Below are 17,608 nucleotides of genomic sequence, written 5' to 3'. Positions count from 1 at the left end.
TATGCTTGTCAATAGTACCGCTAGGAATTTAAGTTCATGTTCTTTTTAAATCGTTGTGCAGCCTTGCCGCATATGCACTAGTGTAGCAGAATGTTCATTACTAACAAAGGGAATTTGCGCGGGGAATGCATTACATTTTAGTTTTTTATCAACTAGAGATGCCGGATTTTGGGGAATTCTGAACAGACGAAACATTCAATCAACTGACTAGATGAAGCTAAAATAGTTATCATTTGTTTTTTTTTGTTCATTACTGCCATAATAATTATACAGTTTACATTTTTAGTAGTTTTCATTTTCAATTTCTTGTTGTAGTAGATGCAATTTGTCTTTCTATGTGTATCTCCTTGAAAAAGTTTTATTTAACTTTGTTTATTCTAATATCATTTTTGTTTTAGTCTTTCTTGCTTGAACCTTTTCACGAACGAAAGCGTAAGTAAACTTATGACAGTTACTTTTTGCATGCAAACTTAGTCAAACTGCTTCTTTAATCGTGCTACTATCTATGCTGCGTATTGGAAAACGATTAATAAATAAGTATAAAACGACATCCAATAAGTCTTTCATATGCGTCGATTCCTTAAGCCATAGTATTACATTGTATAATTTGCGTTTCTTCTTCCTAATCATCACACCTATTCTTCCTGTTTTATTATTATTTCGGTTATCGCGATACACTTTTGCCATAGGTTTAGTCAATTTTTTCCTCCTAGAAAAGGCATTTCCGGCATTTTGCTAGCATTTTGATGTTCGCCCTACTATTGCTGGTGTCGTTCTTCGACCGTGTCCAGTCCAGTTATCTGATCGGCGCGGCGGTGAACGGCAGCGTTCACAATTAGTTCGTTGATTCTAACAAGTCTTTCATCTGTTTGCTTATGTTTTTTTTTGCTTTCACAATAATAATCGATCTAAACAACAAAACACAACGGTGGTGCCCTAAAGCGTAATTCGCCCAATCATCATCATCTTCAATAGTTGCAATCGTCCTAACAGGCTGCTTTTTCATCAAACAAAAACAAACAACCGAAGGCCGCGGAAATCAAACTCTAGTTTTACTGGAATTTGCAAACAAGAAGTTGGAAGTTTCCTAATTAATTTGTTGCTTTTTGTTGTCGCACTTCTGATTCTGGGCACGGTTTCGTTTCCTGAATTGAATGTGGTGGAGTTTCGATTGACTGACTGTGCCACGTTTTTTGTTTGGTTTTGTTTTGTTGTCGGTTTTCTTTTGTTTACTGTCGCTCAATAGTGGTTTTCCCTACTATAAAAGCTTAAAATTGCATATAAAAAATCGTTTAATTTTCTTGCAACAATCACCGCTTGTGTCCGTTCCAGCAGCTCTCCTCAGCTGACTCAGTTTGGTTGTTTTAATGTATTATTTTACTCTTTTTTTTGTTGTTGAATTTGTCTTAATAATTAACATTTTTTTTAAGTAATAGCTGGCGTAAACATCACTAAGTTGTTTAGTTTTTTTCTAAGATTTTTTTTCCTTCTTTTAGTATCAATCAACTGTGTTTGTTTTGTGTAATATTTGATCGAGAATAACTTGATTTTGTAAATCTAAGAAACATCTTATATAAGGTTATTAGCAAGTCGAACTAATGCTAACGTGCGAAGGATGCAGCTTAAAGCGGTTCAAACTAATAAGCACTATCCTTCTGCCGGTTTTTCAACTGAACGGTGTGAGGGATGTCAAAAAGGGGGGGTTTGAAAATGTGATGTAGTTCGCCTGTACAAAACATTTTACTTGCTGTTTCTGTGCCGGTTTTCAAATTCAAAATCTGGTGACTGGCAAATTGAAAAAGGTTAATTATTTTAACCAAAAATTGAAAAGTTAAAAAATAGGTGCTTAAGGAAGGAAGTTTCTAAATACATTTTGTATGTGACGTACTTTCATTTAGATTTTTTTTCTGTTTATTTCATGCAATTAGTAAAGAAAGATCTCTGCAATATACTTCCAGTTTTACCGGTACTTCGGTGCCCCTCCTCCGGGCAGCTTACCCCAGCCCGGATGCGTGACCCGGGCCAGGGTCAGGGCATTTTCGGGTGGGGCACTCCTGCTCTTCTTCCTAGCTCGGTCATTTTCAATGTAAGAATATTATCCTGTGTATGTATATAAAAATATACGATGCCGCATTCTATATCATGCCATGTCATAATTCGGGGCCAACGATTCAATAGATTTAACAATCGTAAATATTTTGTGTATATATTGTTTTTACTTATTTTGACGTGTAATAGTGTAATGTTCTTTTTTGTTTGTCCTATTCTCGTTTTTTAGGTCATTCAAAGTTTCGCCCAAACTGTTCGCGGAGCGACTCCCGTCCGAGGGGCAGCGGAATCTATGATTTTCAATCGTTTGAATAAGCATTTTATTTTATCTTTATTTTCTTGTTACTTCGCTTCGCTAATAATTGCTATTTATTTATTATTTGTTGTAAAAATTCATCCAAAATGGCGTCGGTTTCGGTTTTTCACACATGTCAAAATGTTTAAAGTGCTTTCTAAAATATGGCGTGTGTTTCTGTGTGTACGTGTGGTTGTGTCGTATTGGAACAATACTTTAGACGGAAGTTGCCTGAAATTCCGCCACCCCACGCGCGCTCGTCCTTCAGACGGCGACAGTCGCTCGCGCTAACGTTCGGTTCCGGTTTCTGGTTTCTGTCGACGCGTCGGTAAACACTTGTTTTCGTCATAGCTACCGGCCGGCTGGCCAGGATCGAAGTAGGCCTCTTGCAGGCTAGAAGTTCTGTCAGAGTGTGATTTTCGTGCATAGAGTGAAGTGTCAAGTCCTTCAAGTTTAGTGTTTACCGGTGTCAGATTCAGTTTCTCTGCTTCAAATATTCTAGGTATTTGTACGAAAGATTTTTTTTCGGAAATGTGATGTCCACTTGCGTAATGCCGTAGCTTTGCTGAAAGTTTCTCCTAACACATTATATCACAACGCTAACTACTGACTTGCTCTAGCATCTGGCGTGAGAATTAAATTATTCCGTTCGATTTCTAAAAACTCTGACATCGCATCTGTAGTAGGTACTGTTATCAATTAGTTCCTAAGTGTCTTCTAGTAAAAGTAATAGTAGTATTAGTTATTTTTATTCGGTCGACTATTTGGATGTTTTTGGCTTGTTTGTATTTGCTCCTAGACTTGGGTTGGATTTTATTTTCCCTCAAGGGTGATATTTGGTTATGGTCTTTTCTCCTTTTTGAAAGGTTTCCATTCTATCTGATTCCTAGAGTGTGATCATTAAGCTCTTTTATCATTGTCTTCTCCTAAATGGGCTTTTGTTTAGGCTAGTTTTGATTTCTAAACTAACTATCGGTTATTAGAATACAATGTACGTTTTTGGTAGTCTAAATAAGAAAAAAATCCTGACGAATATTTCAAGTATCATTAATGAAAAAACACATTTCTCTCCTTCCAGCTACCAGAAAGAGGAATTCAGTCACTATCATTCAGAGATCCTAAGGATTTCTATCGAGTCGGAACATAACGGCTATGATAAATACTAATGGAGTTTCCAGTGTCCTGAATCAGGGTTTAGCTTAAAGCTGCGGGAAAAAATGAATTAGAATTTAGGACCTTACGACTTCGTCCGTTGTGGCAGCATCAGCAGCAGCAGCAGGAGCAGCAGCAGCAGTAGCACTGGCAGCGGCAGCGGCGGGTGGCTCCGCAGAGTCTACGACCGGACCGTATGCCACCGATGAACCGCACAGGGACGAAGCCGACTGGGACTGGGTGTGGATCGTGTGGATGTCGCTCGAGAACGCTACAAAGATCCCCTTCGCCTAGAATTCGAGCCGGTAGGCCGAACAGGACGTCTCGTGGTCTTGCAGATTGATCGTACAGCGGGCAGCCGACGGCGACAGGTCGATGTGGTACTTCGCCAGCAGGTCCTCGTTCTCCGAAACCCAGTAGCCGAGCACGTCGGTGTCGTAGGTTGGAATGATAGTTACCTCTGTGGACGTGGACGGTTGTAAAGCAAAACGTAAGTAAGCAACTATTTTTAATCAATTAAACAGAAAATATCATCCCAAATTCGTTGCATCTAGCACATTGTATTTTCAAAACAGGAAACTTTTGGCTTTTAAGCCTATTTAGTATTAGCAAGCGTTCACAAATGCTGAATTAAGAATTTTTCTAACTACAAACATTTATTTGATCGAGAATCTGGATGTCTAAGCAAAAAAGTGAGTTTTATTGTACTCTTATGGTGGTCTTGAAGACTAATTTTGACCTTAAATGTCTTAGATGATCTTAAATTGTCTTAAATGATTGTAGAATGGGCTAGTCAGCTGTTCGCTTCGTGGCAAAATAGAGCTGTACCGCTAGCTGATTTTTTTTCATGGGGACTCGACACAGTTAGTGCGGGAACTAGTAATTTCCTTTTTAAACGAGAGGCTTCATTACATTCCTCGAGCCAGTACCACTCCCGTAAGTTGCGTTGGCAGCTGGAGTTAATCATTGACGAAGCAGAATCCTCTCTGCTGAAGAGACCCAACTACAAATGCTGGTTCTTTTATTCTCAGACTCTGCCACTTTCGGGGATCGAAGCATCTCAACCGTGAAAAGAAGCCAGTTCCAGGGACCAAGTGGAAGTAAGTTAGTGTAGACTCGTTCACAATTTTGCTAGTATAGCGAAGACAGGACGAGCTTTAAAGCAACCCGAAATTTCTACCCTCTGCGTATCACGCCAAGACGTGGGAGGGCAGATCAAGGTTAAGATTCCTTCCGAAGATCATTCCCATACTGAATTCTGTACGGCTCAATTATCATCCAGATTAGATGCCGTTTAATTCGCTCTCCTGTCTGCTATAGAGCCAAAAAAAACCAGCGGGTCTAACGAAAATTCTTCAGTTGCTCATAATAATCCGGTTATCTGCTACTTTCCTGGAAGGACTAACAAGCTTGAGATGGGTTTGAACAATAATACGGTTTGCTGACTTACTCCGTGGGAAGAAGCGAAGCTGGTAGTCCTTGATGCTTAAAAAATTCTACGTCCAGAAATATTACATGCATTTATCCCACAAAGCGCAATACTTGATAGTGAGAGGGACAAAAGGCGGATCAACGAAAGAATTTCTTCAATTATAGTATCAGCAATGTGCACGAAAGCACGAAAGTACGAAAGTAGACCCGACGCTAAGAAGAAAGTGTTCTACACGGGACTAGAGGCAGTCTACGACAGCTGTTCTCTACGGGACATCAAGATCGTCATCGGGCGTTCATCCCTGGTCGGTAGGAAAGAAATATATAGACTGGCGATAGAATCCCATAGCTACCGACACGAACGATAACGGCCAAAAGCAAAGCCATGGGGATAAACGTCCTAAACTTGACCCTTCTTTATCGACTTCATGCGAATAGACTTAGAACAGTAGGTGCGTCATCGTGTCGGTAATCATCGATATCGTCTAGATTCCGACTGCGTTCGAAGGCTTGACTACTGAGCCGAGTCAGTCGTCTGCAGCTGGTTAAACGAGTAAGACTTGGGCGATTCTTCGTGGCAGTAAATTAGGCTTTCACAACCATCACTTACTAGCAGTATATGTGCGCTCAAAACTGTCAACCGTATACCAGACACGTCAAAGCCGTCCTCTCGGTTGTACATCAGACAGCTAGATAACTCACAATCTGCTGAGAACTACACTCGAATACTGGATGAGGCACTGCCTTCTTCCGAGGAGTTGTGCTGTGCTTCAAACCTCGAAGACGATTGGAGCAGAACACGATCGCCCATCGGAGCCGGTCGACACTAGGTAAAAAGCCCCAAAAAATACAAAATCTTGGGTAATTTTTCAAATTGACCTATGTGAAAATGAGAGATTTTTTTCGTGTCTCCTCTCTTTCGCTTCTCACGACTACATAAATGCATGGAAAAGATAATTTTCAAAACATTTAGCTAACTAGTGATTCCAGCAACCGATTCATGCAAAGCTGATGTGCTAAAATGCATTAGTATCGCCGCAAAAAGCGGAAGAGAGGAGACACGAAGAGAATCTCTCATTGTCACATTGGTCTATTTGAAAGATTACCCGAGTAAAGGGTGTCCCACATCAAATTGCACCACGCAAGAAACGGTGTAGAAAATTACCCATTGGGTATTTTCTCTTGAAAATTTGAGTAGAAGTAGGTTGAAGTGTATTGTTTACACTCTATTTTTATCGCGATCAGTTTTTCGAAAATTGCAAAGAAAATGGCGTCACCCGAAAAGCAACGTCGCTTACGCAGCACATAGTTTGCCAAGAAATACATGATTTTGCCAAGAAATACATCATGAGGCAAACGGAGTCCGCCGTTCGTGAGTGCCGGGACTGTAAACGGGCAGATCCACTTCCAGGAGTGTTTACTAAACCATCTGCCTTCTCTGTCGAAGCAACACGAGGGCCATAAGATCTTCTGGCCGGATCTATCTTCGTGTCAATATTCAAAGGATGTACTGGAGTGGTACGAAGTCAACGGAGTCGCCGAACGCCTCCAACGCACCGGAAGTAAGGCCCATCGTAAAATACTAGGTTATTATGAAGCAGGTACTATGGAAGCATCTCAAGAAGGTCAAGTCTGAGGACGACACCCCATTAGCCATATATACGTTTGCCATACGGACGGTTGCCATACGTACGATTGCCATACAGACGAATGCCATAATGTATGTTTGCTATAATAGACGGGAGCCATAATGTACGTTTGCCATAATTCATGTTTTTGAAATGGAGGCCCAGAACTACACTTCGACCAGTTCAAAGCTTGAAGGACCAGCGCGACCAAGTCGCAAGAGGCCTTATTGATTCACAAGGAAACATCACTATCGGTCACAGGCTTAGAGCTTAACCATATACACAATAGTGTAGTCCTGTCGATCCAGAACTTCACTGCACTGCTCGTATAGGCACAGCCTATGGAACTTTTTTGAGAAAACTTAACTTGAAATGTGTATGGGCATTTGACTTAATGGAGGCGCATGGTACATTGTGAATATCAGGAACGTTTAAGTAACAGTTCAAAAAGAAAATGATATGGTTTGGAAAAGGATGATTTGATTACGCAACAAGCATTTCTAAAATCCTTTTTTTGTTCACCTGGAAGTGTTATTAAACTTTTCTCCTCGTTAATTCCGGTATGCATGTTTGCTGTTCTGAATAGAAACTACAAATGTAATTGAAAAAGCAAAAATTCGTGCAAGATTGTTTCTGGCATGTTGCGTATCTTGAAAAATCAAGACAAAATTGCGCTGGTGTATTAAATTCATATGGATGTTCATCAATGAAGACGTTCCGATACCATGAATACCATGATACCATAAAAACTTTCAAGCCTTGGTACCAATTGCCAATACATTGTTCCGCTTTGTCAAGATCAAGGTTAGTCAAGAGAGGTTTTCTGATGTCTAAATTTGTTTTTCACCCCCGCTGGGTTACCCTTGACTATCACCGAAATTTTCAATGCGGAAACTGTTGAATGTATAAACAACGTCGATGGTTGCTAACCAATCGTACCGCCCACTTCTGTTCTACAAACTGTGAAAACTAGATCACCTATTTTAACTCACCTTGGTCAAGATTGTGATGCTATTCAATTTTATTACATACGTTTCGTATGAGATCCTTAAATGACCGATTAATATATATATATATATATATATATATATATCTGCCGTTTACCGAACCTAGGTTGAGTCAGGCGGAAGTAAAATAATTTTCAATTTTTTCTGAGTGATTTGCGGCTACTCCATCATTTACTTATAACCGGACCACGAATTAATTTTTAAAACTCTGTCATCTTCAACTATGTCCAATAACACCTCCTTCATCCTTTACTTACTTGACTTTTTTTTGGCAACAATCCACTTATCGAATCCATGCCGAATTCAGGAGCCGTCTCCACATTTCTCGGTCTTGGGCTGCCGCTCCCCAGTAACCCCTAACACCTGCTGCTCTAGCAGCTACGTCAACAGCGGTCATCCGACGGGTTCGCTGGTCGCTCATCCAACATCCTTGCTACGTGACCAGCCCATTTTAGCCTGCCGTGGTTTAGTTGCTTCACAATATCCGCATCTTGGTTTACTTGGTAGATTTCATGATTCATGCGATTCATGATTTAAGACGCGTGTTCGCTGTTTCCACAGTTCTTCGGTTAACACCGATGATACCGATGTTGCCCGCAAACGCTAGGAGCATATGAGATTTCGTGAAGATGGTACCGATTCTCTACACACTCGCTTTTCGAATAGCACTTTCCAATACAATGTTGAAAAGCAAATCTTACTTCAAACCACAAACGCGTCCGATGTTTCACCCGTTATCCTAATATTTGATTGGAACCATTAACAAGAGAACGTTTCAGTCTTATCAGTTTTGTTGAAAAACCTTGTTCGAGCATAGTTTGCCACAGCTCATTGCGTTTAACTGAACCGTACGCCGCCTTAAAGTCTATAAACAAATGGTGAGTCTGCAAGTTGAATTCCCGGAATTTATCGAGGATTTGTCGCAAGGTGAACATTTGGTCCGTCTTGGAGCGTTCCTCTCGAATACCGCACTGGTATTCGCCAACAAAGGTTTCCTGCAACGGCATTAGTCTGTTCTGAGAAACAGGATACGGGAGAGAATTCTGTATGCATAATTGTGGAAAGTAATGCCTCGGTGATTGCTGCATTCGAGTCAAAGGCCTTTTTTGTAAATAGGGAACATGAGACCTTCTAACCAGTCCGTAGGAATTTCCTTCTCAGTCTATACCTTTTAGTATAACCTGATGGATTGCACCCGTTCTTTCAAAAGTTCGCTCCCGACTTTCAAAAATTCAGCAGGGATGTCATCCTTTCCAACTGTTTTGCCATTTTTCAGCTACACGGAAAGAAATTTGATTCTGATGCCATGAATGAAATCATGAAATCATGAAATGTGAATTCATGTCAAATCATGACTGAACTGCCGTACCAGACAGCACAAAATCATGAATAATAGTTCATGGTTTTGCGTTGTGTTGTACTGCAAGAAGCTCGTGATATCATGATTTTTATTCATGGTGTATTTTCATAAATCATGAGCTAGAAACCGGGAATCATGAGTCATTTTGCTCATTTTGGAGATCAAATTTCTACCCGTGTACCTCGCTGCTTTTATAACCTCGTCCAAAGTTAGTGGATCCATAGCTTGTCCATCATCTTCAGTCATTCTCCTATTTCTGTTGAGCGCTCCATCTTGTTGACAATTCAACAATGTATCGGAATATTGATCCCAATGCCTAGCCACCTCCTTCATCCATTGCTTGGCAATTTCGCTGCCCATCAAAGCAGATTTGCTGGAGTATATTTGCAAATTTCCAATTGCTGTTTTATTCAACATGATACGTAACAAAGAAAAGGTTAAGAAGAATGCCTTTTTTGGTTATCCAACAGCAAAACTATTGTAAACGTCCCTGAACGTTTGTCTCAATTATGCCACCGTATTTAGTTAAATAGAGAGAAAATACCGTCCTGTATCGTAAACGAATAACTTGAACCGCAATTAACGTATTATCAGTATGAGTTTAATAACACTTCCAGGTGAACAAAAAAATGCTTGCTGCGTAATTAAAGGGAAGGAGGGGCGGTTTGTCCCATCTACAAAATCGGTCTCGACCAGGGCTTCGACCGATCCTTTTTTTCTACCGCAGTCACGCCAACGCGCATTCAAGTTCACACCGTCCCACAGTGGTCCAAACAGCGAAATACGTGATCGTTTGATATAGCGCCGAAACGTGAAGTTTTTCGCATACATTGTCTTTAGGAACATTTCTTGGTATAACAAGCCCCTTCTTGTGAGAGAAATTTTTGGGTGATTAATTCCCTTAAAAGTGAGATACGAAATTTATTTTCTCGTACATTCGAGATACAGGTTTGGTACTTTCGGCAAAGTTGTAGTAAATATCAATACAAACAACTTTGTCAAAGACACCATACTTGAATCTCTTCATGGAAATTGTCTATGAAGCATTATTCATGAACAGACCCTTCAAAACAGTTTTTAAACCCTAACTTATTCTGGTCAACTTTTACGTGTTCATAGTGTTCTAGAAAGTTGTTTATTTTGCTAAAATCAACGTTTTTGTAGAACATTATTATACGTGATTTTCTGAAGTTTCGGAGATATTGAGCATTTTTGATGAAAAATAGTACTACTTTGAGCTTAAATATTTTCCAAGGTGGCAAATGGCGGTAGATCAAACAACTCGTACTTAAAAGTACAACAAAAAGATGTGTTGCTTATTTTATTTTTTGTTTGAGTAAAGTTAATTGTTAACTACTTGTCAATTCGTGTTTTCTAATTAAATAGACTAAAAAGTCATTCCGAGAAAATTTGGTCTTCTGTGACTGTTGCTGAAATTCGGTAATTTGGATTTCGGCCATTCGGGATTCGACCAATTGTGTTTCGGCCATTTGGTACCAGCCCATTATGAGTGGGATCTTTTGAAAAGACACCAATCGAAGGTATTGAACAAAATAGACTTAAGTTAGTTGTTTGGAAGCTTTTCGGTTATTAATTGCGTCAAATAATTTTGAGTCTACATTCATTTTCGACTCGAAAATAGGCGAAAAAATTGCTGGTAACTCAACTTGTTAGAAAGAGATTGTCAACATAAACAAAATAGCGTTTATTGCATCCGAAGTACATTTTAATTGTTCGATAAACATGAATGTGAAGGATTTTTAAAACAGTTATAACTTTTGAGGATACAAACAGATACAGTCAATTGACATTTGATTTTGAAGGTTTTTTGTTGTACTTTTAAGTAGGAGTTGTTTGGTCTGCCACCATTTGCCACCTTGGGAAATATTTAAGCTCAAAGTAGTACTATTTTTCACCAAAAATGCTCAAAATCTCCGAAACTGCAGAAAATCACTTATAGTAATGTTCTACAAAAACGTTGATTTTAGCAAAATAAACAACTTTCTAGAACATTATGAACACGTAAAAGTTGACCAGAATAAGTTAGGGTTTAAAAACTGTTTTGAAGGGTTTGTCCACGAATAACGCTTCATAGATAATTTCCATGAAAAGATACAAGTACGGTGACTTTGACAAAGTTGTTTGCATTGATATTTACTACAACTTTGCCGAAAATACCAAACCTGTATCTCGAATGTACGAGAAAATAAATTTCTTATCTCACTTTTAAGGGAATTAATCACCCAAATATTTCTCTCACAAGAAGAGGCTTGTTATACCATGAAATGTTCCTAAAGATACTATATGCGAAAAACTTCACGTTTAAGCGCAATATCACACGATCACGAATTTCGCTGATTGGACCACTGTGCGTCCGTTTAGAGGTGGAATACGAACGCTATGCATAACACAACTGGCAGTTTGCTCAGTCAAACGCCGAATGCACGCAACAGAATGAACGCGTTCTAAAGCTTTTTGACCTTTACCGTTTGGAGCAGTGAATGACTGCAAAACAGTCAAATGACTGGCAATCACCACGCTAACGAAAAGCAACCGCACAATCGTATGATTCAATACTACAAAAAAACAACCACTACATGTGCATGGAAGAAGTCGGTCGGACTCCGTCCAATACAAACGAATATTTTGCTTGCGTCGGACCGACGTCCGGGTGACAAACTATTACTGTGAGCAGCCGATTTGGAGACAAAAAGAGAAACGAAAAAATACGTCACCGTATGCTTCCAGTCAGTTTGCAGTTTATATTCTCAAAGCGCAAAGCAAAACGTGAGATTGACTGTTTGCTTTTGCTGAGATGCCGCATGAATTTTAAGACGGCAGCAGCGCAAGCGGCAGATTGACTGGATAAGAAAAACAGTCAAATGATCGTTCAAAAAGCGGAGTTTGAATGCGGAAAGTTCGGCATTCACGGCAGTCACATTCAACCCTTTTCAAGCCCTGATCTTGACAACATAGCTATAATAAAACGGGGAATATATCACAATAGATCAAACAAATGGTCGCAGTGATAAAAATACCCAACATAAATATATATATATATATATATATATATATATATATATATATATATATATATATATATATATGGCATTCGTACGTATTGCAACCGTCCGTATGGCTATCGTATTTATGGCTCTCGTCCGGTCACCGTCTGAAAGTTTGAAAAGGATCGGTCAATTAGATAATTTTCTACAGCATTTCTTCCGTGGTGCAGATTGATGTGGGACACCCTTTAATGATTAGTTTGATGAGGAATGCCAACAAGCGGTGGAGAGAAAAAGAATAGTTTGGAAAAATTATTTGAGCATTGCCATTAGGGAGAACTGGGTCAAATATCAACGAGCAAAGAACCAGTTAACCACGATCCTGAGGAGTAAAACGTGCTAAAAGGAGGACAAAGATCGTGAAGAATTAGAAGCTGTTTTACGAGAAGGTGAACTAGTTAATCGACAGGTGGAAGCAGTTCTTCGATGGATACCCCAATGGCGAAGTAGCAAAAGGAGGCGGAACGGAAGTCTACCTAGTAGTGTCGCCTACTTGCAGAGCATTTGCAACGGTTCTACACTGGGTTATTTCCTGGGAAGGAGGGGCGGTTTTACCCATCTACAAAATCGGTCTCGACTGCTGCAATTATTGCAACATAACGCTGGTGGTAAACGCCGCCTAAAAGGTACTTTCCTTGCTCCTGTTACATCAGCTTTCACCGACAGCCCAGGGTTTCGTAGCGAATTACTAGGCGAGCTTCAGGGGGGCTTGCGCAACTACGAACCTACCAAATTTTTACCATCCGACAGATCTTTAAGAAATGTCGGGAGTACAACGTGCTTACGCATCACGGCTTTATTGACTTCAAAGCAGCATCCGATACAGTCGATCGAGACCAGCTACAAGGTGACAGCTGAGACAAGGTGACGGCCTATCCTGCATGCTGTTCAACATCGCTCTTGCGGGGGTGATCCGATGAGCAAGCATCGAAGCGAGAATCATGACCAAAGGTAACCAACCCCTAGGTTTTGCAGATGACTGATATTATAGCTAGGAACATTGCGACGGCAGAGGCAATCTACGTCATACTGAAAGTGGAGTCTAGAAAGATTGGGCTAAAAATAAATGCGTCGAAGGCCAAATATTTATTTAATTATTTACATGAAAGGAAGAGGCTCAAAGAAAACAACGCGTGCCTACCTTGGACGGTAACTGTTCATAGCGACAAACTAGAAGTGGTAAATGAGTTCGTGTATTTGGGATCACTGGTGTGGTGACCGCGGACAACAACACTAGTTAGGAGATTCAGCGGCGCATTCGCAAAACTCTATGATCAGCAACCATATGCATCCGAACGAAGCTGACAATGTACCCAACCCTGATTAAACTGGTAGTCTTTTATGGACTTGAAGCCGTGACGCTGCTCACGCGTCCTTGCCGTGCTCGAGCGGTACTGAACTGAACTGAACACTGCCGCTACTCGCATAACAGTCCCTTTTATATAGGAAACTCCATACAAAATGGGAAATAAAAATGGGACTGAGCAGCGGCAGTACATGCACTGCTTGGAGAGATTCCCATCGTACATCTGTCGGAAGTTGGTACACTCCGATGGGCCGGACACGTCGTAAGGATGCCAGACGACAGTGCGGTGAAAACAGTTTCCATCAACAACCCCACCGGCACCACGAACAGGAGGGATTAATGTGCAAGGTGGCTCTACCAGGTCGAAAGAGATTTTCGATTTCTGAGACGACTGGGATACGATAGGCAGGGCATGTTGCAAGAATGCCGGACAACTAGTCTGTACAAATGGTGTTCACCTCAAATCCGGTAGGGACAAGACGACCAGGAGCGCTTTGTCTTAGGACGGCAAGCCATTGAAGTAAGTAAGTAAGAGACGAGTAAGTTCCCAGACGAAATTTGGCGAAAAATGGCGCAGTTTTGCCTAGTAATATCTCTCCAGCAGAAGGAAGGGTTGGTACAAGCTTAATTTGGACAAATTGCGGATGTTCGGATGAGAAGATGGGATATAACGTTAAGATGACCATTGCCAGAGAGCTGTGAACCTAAAGTTCGTAGAATCAACAAGGTGCTCCCTCTGCATATAGAATGACAAGATGTATTGTCCAGAACTGGTAAACGGGAGTGCAGCTTGCCCGGTAGATGTTGTGATTATTATACCGGATACTTTGGGCAACTTTTGGTGGTTTATTTTCATTAGGTTCCCGAGATGTTTGATGAAATTATATGACCAAATGGTGTAACAAAAAGTTTTAAAGGATGAGCTCCAATCTATGATAAGAAACCACGTGTGAACAATTATGAACTGCCCAGATGGAGTGAAAACGTTGAAGTAGAAATTAATTTTTCGTGTAAAGGAAGACGAAAATAGTGAATCGGTGAAATGTAAAGTTTGATTAATTGTAAAAGGTTTTCTTAAAAAACTCAGACGAAATTACGAAATTGACCACCATTAGGTTTATACCTCGAATCCGGTTAGTACCAGACGCAGAGGTTCGCAGCGTGCTCGATGGTTAGACCAAGTGGAGCAAGATCTAGGAAGTGTGGGACATTCGAGAAATTGGAGGTGGACAGCCGCGGACCGAGTTTGTTGCCGCAACATTGTTATGCAGGTGAAATCCTAAAGGACATCGCCCCAGGATAAGTAAGTTAGTAATCGAATATGCCGCGATTGTCGATAGATTAATTTTATTATTTTTCTCGATAAAAAGATAAATATTAGAGCAGCAAGTTTTGTGTTATATTGAAAATATATTTTCTAATAGAAATAGTTAAATGAAATAGTATTATAACTCTGTGAAAATGTTTCAAAAAAGCTGACCCGTTCACGGTAGGATTAGTGTTAATCTAGCCGCTGGATCTATAACCGACCGCCTTGTTTTTTTTCGTGATGCTGAAGAAGCGATAACAATTCCTTTGCATCAATCAAATACAGAGGAATTAAGATTGCTACCATGAGCCTACCAAGAGATTCCTATAAAGAGGAGTTCGCACCCCTTCACTATTTGCTCACTGGTGGTCGATATCCATAGTAAGTTCTTAATATGCAATCACAGTGTGATCAGGAAGTCTACAATGTAGTCCTTGTCGTCGAACCGTATATTTAACAGGAAGCAGACTTATTACTGTGCTTTCACATGCCTGGCAGGAAATGGGAATTAAGTCCAGTCAGAGATTGTCGTTACTAGGGGTGATAATTTGCACTCCCTTACTACACGAAGGTGGCCAATTTGGTCCCCATCAAGTATGTTAGGAGAGGACGCCTTTGCAACCTTAGTGCACCGAGTTCGGCTTCCTTCTTCACATGAAGATGCCTCCATGGCTGCGGTTGGTGTTGTGCGCAAAGCGCTGGTTACTGAAAAACATGCCAGGCGTTGAACTTTATTTAGCCTGGTCTGCGCTGTCACCTCATTCACCTTTGGCCACCACACAAGAGCGACTTAAGTTAGCCTAGACCGTGCAATAGTAGTGCATTACCAAATGGCTCGTTAGGGTTTAGTCCCCAGGATTTGCCAAACAGTGAACTGCATGCCCAGATGGCTGAAGTTGCTTTCTTGACAGCATAGTCTAGGTGCTAGGTGGGCTGTCCAGTTTCGTTTATGATCCAAGACGCCATTCAGTGTAGGGGGAGTAAGAGTATGTCTTCTCCACCTAGTAAATGGTAGCACGACTGTTTTAGTGGCGTTGATATTAAGCCGCTCTCGTAAACACAACGAAAAAGTGATATTTAGGGCTCCTTGCATACGACTAGACAGCACTTCATCAAATTTATCTCTGACAATAAGTACTACGTCGTCTGCATACGCAATGACCTCATAACCATGCTGTGATAGCTTACGCAAGAGTGCATCGTATGAAATATGGAAAAATTAAGCACCTAATCTTCCATCTGGTACCATTTGTTGGTTTTTGTTAATGGATGGAAAATTACAGAACAGCTGAACAGCGCTACTGGATAATTTTACTGGATAATTTTACTGAATTGCATGTCACATCCAAGTGAAAAGCATTCAAAAGGATCAACAGGCTTTCGTTGCCGTTACTATATAGTGTTCACAGAGATGGGTGCAATTAGTCTAAAGAATGGAACATATTAGTGCCAAACGAACCACGCTTCGGTCAACCATCAACATGTCAGCTCTGGGCGGCAATTGTGGTCCTGTGGTGTGACAGGCTCTTTTCTCCATATATGAACTCATCACTGCGACCAGTATTGTTGATCTATTGCGATATCGGCTGAGTGTTTGCTGCATCTATAACCTGTGAGCGATATGTGTTTTTATATGTGTACCTGCTGCTCATTTATAAACTACCTTTTCTATCAGTAAAATGATACGAAATTGTGATAAGGCATAAGGCAAATCTTATATATAAAAATGGATTTCTGTCTGTCTGTCTGTCGGGATGTTCCTTTTAGAATCAAAAACTACTGAACCAATCGGCGTGAAAATTTGCATGTAGAGGTTTTTGGGGCCAGGAAAGGTTTTAGTGAGTTAGAGGCCCCTTACCCCACTAAGAGGGGGGGCTCCCATACAAATGAAACACAAATTTCTGCATAACTCGAGAACTAATCAAGCAAATAGAACAAAATTTGGCATGTGTGTGTTTTTGGTGACAAGAATTTATTCTATGGTAAATTGGGACCCCTCCCCTCTTTAGAAGGGGAATTATGACTCCTCTCTCCTTTAAGGGGGGGGGGGGTTCCATACGAATGAAATACAAATTTCCTCATAACTCGAGAACTAATCAAGCAAATGGATCCAAATTTGGCATATGAAAGTTTTCGAGGGCAAGTATATTTTCTATGGTGAATTAGGATCCCTCCCCATTTTATGATGGGGGGGGGGCTCCTATACAAACGAAATACAAAGAATTCACTATAAGAAGGTTATCAGTAAAGTAACTGTACATTTTGCCAAAATAGCATTTAAGTAGCATTTAAGGCGACTTAAATGCTTATTGGCCTGCATTTGAATAGCATAGGTGATGCTTATTAGCAAGGTTGCCAACAGGTTTTCCCGAAAATCTGGCGAACACGAATAAAAGTGTCTGGCAAAAATCTGGTGGTCAATTAGTCCGATGGGGAGGCGATTTCTTGAAAAAATCTGGCTTGTTTTGCTCACCGTAGGTGTAAAATTTCGTCCAAAAGTAGAAGTGATGACCTTTTTGCAAGACGGTGGATCGGAAATCTGGCAAAAATCTGGCACATTGCCAAATATCTGGGAGATTTTGTGCTTTGTCTATTTGTCTGGCGCGCAATCAAAAATCTGGCAAAATCCAGATTTATCTGGCATACTGGCAACCGTGCTTATTAGTTACCTGGGATGCTTTCATAGTTACGTAACTGCCAAAATGAATCATCTAAGGTTGAACTCCTCAGAAACTTGCAAAACTCGAGATTGTGACAAAGATCATCCGAGATTCATGATTTATGCACAACACAGTTTAATTTGTGGCAATACGAAGTTTGTCGGGTCAGCTAGTATATCTATAAATTAAAACTGTTCAATCTCCTAGTCTTATAAATCAAAACGCTCTTTGGGCTCTGACGGACGTGAACCGGAAGTGTACGGTAAATACAAAATATTGAACAATACTTAATTTAGCTATATCATGGACAATAATTAGCACTACAACGCTAGTCCCCACCCGAAAT

The 17,608-nt window shown here is 40.5% G+C and overlaps 1 protein-coding gene across 1 annotated transcript in view; it reads right to left on the bottom strand.

Annotated features, from left to right (window-relative positions):
* Window positions 1–3,786: 3,786 nt before the first annotated feature.
* Window positions 3,787–17,608, bottom strand: part of LOC128739299 (microtubule-associated protein futsch) — a 217,151-nt gene continuing 203,329 nt past the window's right edge. The window contains exon 7 of the mRNA XM_053834777.1: window positions 3,787–3,956. Coding sequence (XP_053690752.1) covers window positions 3,787–3,956 — 170 coding nt within the window. The remainder of the gene's footprint in view (window positions 3,957–17,608) is intronic.

The sequence above is a fragment of the Sabethes cyaneus genome, chromosome 3 (assembly GCF_943734655.1).
Source record: "Sabethes cyaneus chromosome 3, idSabCyanKW18_F2, whole genome shotgun sequence".
Lineage (NCBI taxonomy): Eukaryota > Metazoa > Arthropoda > Insecta > Diptera > Culicidae > Sabethes > Sabethes cyaneus.
Note: the sequence above shows the minus strand (reverse complement) of the source record. Positions and strands in the feature narration are given on the sequence as shown.